The sequence below is a fragment of the Neophocaena asiaeorientalis genome, unplaced genomic scaffold, assembly GCF_003031525.2.
Source record: "Neophocaena asiaeorientalis asiaeorientalis breed wild unplaced genomic scaffold, Neophocaena_asiaeorientalis_V1.1 scaffold357, whole genome shotgun sequence".
Lineage (NCBI taxonomy): Eukaryota > Metazoa > Chordata > Mammalia > Artiodactyla > Phocoenidae > Neophocaena > Neophocaena asiaeorientalis.
The window spans coordinates 822,844-829,384 of NW_020173270.1; the positions used below are offsets into that span (position 1 = coordinate 822,844).

Consider the following 6,541-nt stretch of genomic DNA (forward strand, 5'->3'; position numbering starts at 1 on the left):
CATACCTTTCAGGCGCTGATCCAAGTACTCGAGTATCACTCGGATGATCTGCACGATGGCCAGAATGAGGGAGCCGAAGGCCAGAGAGCCTGTGTGATACCTTTGGGCCGAGGGAGTGGTCAGTGGTCCAGCCAGGCCTCTTCCACTCCAACTCACCCCTACCCCCAGCCCACCTTGGGCCCCACCTGAGCGCCCGGCCGAAGGCAGAGAAGAGTGGGAAGGCAGGCAGGTCATCCGGCTTGTTCAGGGCCCAGTAGTAGGAGGCGAAGGCGCCAGCTAGCGTGACCTGGCCCAGCGCCAGCACGAAGTTGGCCAGCCAGAAGAACATGAAAGCATTGAAGATCTGCAGGCCCAGCAGGGCCCGGTGGTAAGTCGACTCACCACCGTAGAAGGCGAACTGGCAGTGGGCTCCAGGGCACAGGCGGGATTCATTGGAGGAGGGGAAGGTCTGTGGGAGGGACGCAGAGCCTGGTCACATCATAGGGGCTAGGGGTTCAGAGTGGGCTCTGGGCATCAGGTCAGACCTGTCAGGTAGACCACGAGATGGGACAGGAGTCATGGGGAACAGAGTTAAGTCAAGGAATTGGGGGGTTAGGATAGGGGCTCTCAAAAGGCCTTCTAGAAACAAGATTAGGGATCACCATCCCATTGGGTGTCAGAGAGGCGGGATAAGCTATCTTGGGGATCAATGGAGTGGCCATGTGGACAGATCACAAGTGGCAGAGATCAGTATGAGGACCATGGAAGGCAGGTTAGGGGCTTGTGAAAGGCAAGACGGGGCTCTAAAGGAAGAACTGACCACCACTGGGTTAAGAGAGGGGTGTCGGGGCAGGAAATGAAGTCAAGGGGTGGGGGAAAGTGGGTAGATCAGCACTTGGTGGGGGGGAGTAGGTGCCAGGCTGGATCTCTTCCTCTCCCTGCCACCCACATCTGGCACAGGACATACGGCAGGTACCAAATGTTTGCTGAATGGTCCCCAAGTGGAGATGAGAGGCCTTCAGATCAACTGTGGGCTGCTAGGGAAAGAGCCACCCCGCCACTTCCGGACACCCACCTCAGGGTTGCAGGTTTTCCCAGCAACTGAGCAAGCAGTGTCATTGAAGATCTTATAGACAGCTTCGTTGGAAGTGGACAGAAAGCTAGAGGCTCATTAAGGAACCCAACGTCTGGGATTAGGGACCACAGGGGCATGTGGAAAAGAATCCATTCCCACACCAGGTTCAGGCTTTGCCCCCAAGATGTAGGTCACCTCCAGGCAAGTGTGGCACTTAGCCCCCAGCCCCGGGGTCAGAGATCGGGGTCTGACGGTGGATACATAGCGGTGCTAGCCCAGTAGGCGATGCAAAGGCACAGCAAGAAGAAGGTGACCAGTGGGTACAGCAAGGAGCACATCACGTATCCCACAGCCCTGGGAGGAGTAGAAACACAGACATCAAGGCCCGAGCAGGCCTGGGACCACCCCAGCCTGACCCCCTGGCACCCCGGCACCCACCTGCTGGCTTCTTTAATGAGTGCAATGGCGATGAGAATTCTCTTCCGTAGAAAGATGAGCAGTAAGATGATGATAACCTCGAGGACGCTCAGAATGATCACTGCGCGGGGGGGGGGGCAGAGAGTGATCAACCTGCCTGGGCTCCCCACTCCCACCCAGGCCTCACTGAATGGGGAGCTGGGACTCACTGAAGGCCATCCAGGTCTGCCGCAAGTGCAGGTACACGCGGAGGTCCGTCTGGAAGCCAAGGTCCACCAGGGAGATGTCAGAGCCGGCCTCGCCACGCAGTCGAGCGTACTCCATGTAGCAGTGAAATATTCCTGCATGGGGAACCACCGTGCTACGACTGATCTCAGCCCTCCGACGGCTCCCGCAACATTACAAAGCGTGTACAACCACACCCATGTAACAGAAACAAAAACCAAGGCTGAGAGGGGCTGCCATGGCTTGCTGCTGCCTCAGGGCCTTTCCCTGCTGTTCCTGCTGCCTGGTTCAGTCTCTCCCCAACTGGATCCTCACATCCTCTAGTCCCTGCTCAAATGTCACCTTCTCATGAGACCTTCTGGGATCTCTTCCCCCATTTAGAATCATACCCTCTTACATTCCAATTTCTTATCCCCCTTCACAGCTTTGACATCCCAGAGGTTTTCTGGTTTGTTTCTTGCCCGTCTTGCCCATACCCTCTGGAATATAAGCTCCACCAAAAGTAAGGATTTGTCCTGTTTTATTCACTGCTGTAAGCCCAGGACCTAGAAGACTGCCCAGAACATAGCAGCCACTCAGTACATGATGGATGAATGAATGAGTGAATAGAAGTCAGGATGCTGTGTGGCCTGAGGCTTTCCTGACCCCTCTGCCATCCTGGAACAATGATTCATGGGTGGGGAGGGAGGACACGGGTGCTAACGTCCAGTGGGGTAGCATTAGGGATTTTCACCATTCCCCTTAGCTCTGGTAGAAGAAAGTTATAAAGTACAGATAAAGTACAAAAAGCTAGTCACCAAAACGGCCAGCACCAGCTAGAAACGACTATTAACGAACATTTTGGGAATTCCCTGGCAGTCCACTGGTTAGGACTCCACACTTCCACTGCAGGAGGCATGGGTTCAATCCCTGGTCGGGGAACTAAGATCCCACGTGCTGCGCGGCATGGCCAAAAAAAAAAAAAAAAAAATTTTTTTTTTCCTAAATGAATATTTTAACATCTGTGTCTCCAGTGTAGGTTGCACATCCAGCATCTTTCCTCTTGGAAAGTTTAAATGAATAAACAGAACGTGAAGCATTGGCTTCTGAGCACTGCCTCTGAGTTCCACAGGCCTCAGGCCCTCCCGCATCTCATCCGCAGACTGTCTTCTTCTCATTAAGTCTCCTAACTAGTAAATACTAATTATCCCCAATTTATAGAGAAGGAAATTGAGGCATGGGGAGGTGGAGTCACTTGCCCAAGGTCACAGAGCAAGGAATTGGCAGAGCCAGCATTTGAACCCTGGGCTTTCTGGTGCCAGAGGATGTGGCCCTAGCCACTGTGCAAAACGGTATCCTTTAGAATGCATTTGCTGTCGATGAAATACAGATCCAGTCCTGCTTGGGAAGATTATGATGTAATGGTTGTTTCCAAGTACCTGCTCTCATAAACAATGTTGAGATGAATATCTTCACAAATATTCCAAATAAAAGATGGAGGATGTCGGATGGCTCAGGAGAAGTTTTGTTTTGTTTTTTTTCGGCTGTGCCACACGGCTTGGAGGATCTTAGTTCTCCAACCAGGGATCAAACCCAGACCCCATCAGTGGAAGCACCAAGTCCTAACCACTGGACCGCCAGGGACAGAAGATCCTTGATAGGCCGATGACAGCTCAAAGGGCATAGGCATTTTGCCGACTGTGGGGAGGGGAGGACAAAGGGAGGGAGAGACATACCGTAGCCTAGGACCAAAATCACCATGACAATCATCACCCAGACCATAATGCCAGCCAAGAAGCGGAGCAGGACGATGAACAGGAGGCTCAATACCATGGCGATGACCAGGCCGCTGGGGGATAAAATGGGTGCATGAGCGGACCCCACCCGCTCACCAGTCTCAGACAGGGCAGCCCAATGAGGGCTACCTTCCCTCTCAACTTACATGATAATCCAGTACCAGGAGACTGTATAATCTTCGAATATCCGCATGGCCAGCTGCCGAGCCTCCAGGACTCCATTGGCCTTCCTGGGGGAAGGCAGACAAGGCTTTAAGTCGGACCCCGCTCCCTGATTGGGCCAGCCCCAGGGGATACCCTGTCCCACCCAGGAAAATGTGATGTCAGCATGGTGGGTCACAGTCCTCACTTGGCGCCTTCCACCAGCTCTGTGATGTTTTTCCGAAAGCCATGCCCATCCTCATAGGTTGTCTCGTTGCCCACCATGAGGACCCCCTTGTGGCTGTGGATGTCTGGGAAGCACCGCTGGGCCACTGCACAGAGCAGGGGATAGGACCAGTCAGGCTGAGGCCCTGAAACCTCCCCATGCCCCTCCCAAGCTCATGGGACCCCAGACTCACGGGGTTTGCTGGGGGTGAGGACGGCGGGGCAGTCGCCATCTCGGAGGACCTCAGCCACACCCTGCCAAGAGACAGGGAGGGGGTCAATCCTGCGGGCCAGCACTCTCGACCTGCCACTGCCTGGGCAGTTACCTGCTTACCTTGTTGTTCTGGAAGCCAGGCACACAGAACTGCTTGTAGTACTCAAAGTCCTGGGATCTGTGAGCGTTCAGGTAGGTGAGGTAACGGTCAGGACATTTCTCCACGCAGATCTTGGGGGGGCAGGAGGCAGGGTTTGAGTGGGGTCTGGACAGACACCTGATCGCCTCTCAAGACAGAGGTCCCACCCCCTTCCCCCTATTCACCAGGGAGAGAGAAAGGGCTGGGAGAGAAGCTGCCGCTACAGAGGGAAAAAGGACCTGATGGTGGAAGTGGGGGAAAGGAAAGAGGTGGGGAGGGGACAAGTTACCTGGGGGGTGGGACACTGGAATTCCAGCAGGACCAGGGGGCTGGCACAGTTCACAATGTTGAAATAAAACAGGAAGGGTTTGTTCCTGGGGTTGGGGAAGGGAGATGGAAACTGTCAAGACTTCTCAATCAGCCTATATAGACTATCTTAACGAAAACAACAACAGCAATAACCACAGCAGCAGCAACTCCATGCCAGGTGCTCTTCTAAGCACTGGACATGTGCTGGCTCATCTAACCGTCACAACAGCCCCATGAGAGTGGGACTGTCATGATCCCCATTTCAGAGATAAGGAAAATGAGACCCAGAGAGGTTGAGACACTTGCCGTAGGTCACACAGCCAGGGAATGGCACAGCTTGGATTGAACTTGCTCTTTTACCTCACCTATTCATCACCTGCGGACATCAGATCTGGGACTGTCTCCTCTCTGTCTCTCCCCTAAAATGTGGGCCACCAGAGGACAAGACTTTGAATGTCTCATTTAGTGCTGTGTCCCCAAGGCCTAGAACAGAGGCTGGGGATGGCGGGAGTTTTATAAATACTTGTTGACTGGACTAGTGGATGGATGGAGGCGAGGAAAGCCTAGAACCTTCTCCCCAGTGCTCATGAAGCTCTCCCGCACACTCCTCCCCAGACCCAGCAGGCCCCAAGGAGCCAGACTCACTCATTTTTCGTGCCCTTCTGCCCGCAGAACTCGCCTCGGCTATCAGTGGGGTAGATCACTTTTCGAGGGTCCCCGTGAGTCCAAGCTGTGGAGGGATCCAGAGATGCCGAGGGGCTGCCACTCCGTAGCACCAGCCCCACTTCTGCCCCAGAGGCGGTGGCTTGCCCTTCCACCCTGGAACCCCAATCCCATCCCCTCCTTTGCTCACCTATGATGCCTACAGCCACATAGCCCACAATGGCCAGGAGGAGGAACACACAGCAAATGACGTCTGTGCAGCCTCTGGGGAGCAAGAGACCGTGTGAGGGTGGGAGTACTGGTGCCCTGGATATCATGGACCCATCCTGCCTTGTACACATATATAGGTATGTGTTATTTGAACACACGTTCCTGAGCGGTACCAATGCTGTGCCAAAGGGCACGTGCATTTTAAATATTAATACCTTTCATTGCAGCACTATTTACAAAAGCCAAGATATGGAAGCAACCTAAGTGCCATCCATAGATCAATGAGTAAAGAGGGGGTGTGTATGCATACAATAGAATATTACTCAGCCCCCCATAAAGGATGAAATCTTGCCATTTGCGGCAGCAGGGAATAGATCTGGAGGATATTCTGCTACGTGAAATAAGTCAGACAGAGAAACAAATAATGTATGCTTTCACTTATATGTGGAATCTAAAAAAATGAAACAAATGAACCAACAAACAGAAACAGACTCATAGATGCAGAGAACAAACTGGCAGTTGTCAGACTAGAGGTGGGTGGGGGATGGACGAAACAGGTAGAGGGGATTAAGAGGTACAAACTTCCAACTACAAAATAAATAAGTCATAGGGATGTAATATACACATAGGGGATACAGTCAGTAATACTGTAACAACTTTGGGGACTTCCCTCGTGGTGCAGTGGATAAGACTCCATGCTCCCAATACAGGGGCCCCGGGTTCGATCCCTGGTCAGGAAACTAGATCTCACATGCATGCCACAACTAAGAGTTTGCATGCCACAACTAAGGAACCCTGGAGCCACAACTAAGGAGCCCACATGCTGCAACTAAGGAGCCGACAAGCTGCAACTAAGGAGCCCACCTGCCATAACTAAGACCTAGCACAACCAAATAAATAAACAAATATTTTTTAAAAATATATTGTAACAACTTTGTATGGTGATGGGTGGTAACTGGTCTGATTGCAGTGATCATTTCATGATGTATAAAAATATCAAATTACTATGTTGCATACCTGAAACTAATATAACATTGTATATTAATTATAACTCAATAAAAAAACTAAAAAATAAATTTTAATACCTCATGCTACACTGTCCTCAAAGCAGGTTGCAGCAATGTTCAGCTCTCTTTTGATTAAGTGCCCATTTCCCTACATCCTTACCA

The 6,541-nt window shown here is 52.0% G+C and overlaps 1 protein-coding gene across 3 annotated transcripts in view; it reads right to left on the reverse strand.

The window, feature by feature from the left end:
* SLC44A2 (solute carrier family 44 member 2 (CTL2 blood group)) overlaps positions 1-6,541 on the reverse strand; it is a 28,257-nt gene that overhangs the window by 5,031 nt on the left and 16,685 nt on the right. For all 3 annotated transcript variants that reach the window (XM_024745783.1, XM_024745782.1, XM_024745781.1), the window contains exons 3-16: positions 5,353-5,426; positions 5,145-5,229; positions 4,480-4,564; positions 4,172-4,282; positions 4,032-4,092; positions 3,821-3,944; positions 3,618-3,701; positions 3,412-3,524; positions 1,681-1,812; positions 1,493-1,592; positions 1,316-1,408; positions 1,055-1,139; positions 186-448; positions 6-100 (exon numbers count right to left, since the gene is read on the reverse strand). In XM_024745783.1, coding sequence (XP_024601551.1) covers positions 6-100; positions 186-448; positions 1,055-1,139; positions 1,316-1,408; positions 1,493-1,592; positions 1,681-1,812; positions 3,412-3,524; positions 3,618-3,701; positions 3,821-3,944; positions 4,032-4,092; positions 4,172-4,282; positions 4,480-4,564; positions 5,145-5,229; positions 5,353-5,426 — 1,505 coding nt within the window. The remainder of the gene's footprint in view (positions 1-5; positions 101-185; positions 449-1,054; positions 1,140-1,315; positions 1,409-1,492; positions 1,593-1,680; positions 1,813-3,411; positions 3,525-3,617; positions 3,702-3,820; positions 3,945-4,031; positions 4,093-4,171; positions 4,283-4,479; positions 4,565-5,144; positions 5,230-5,352; positions 5,427-6,541) is intronic.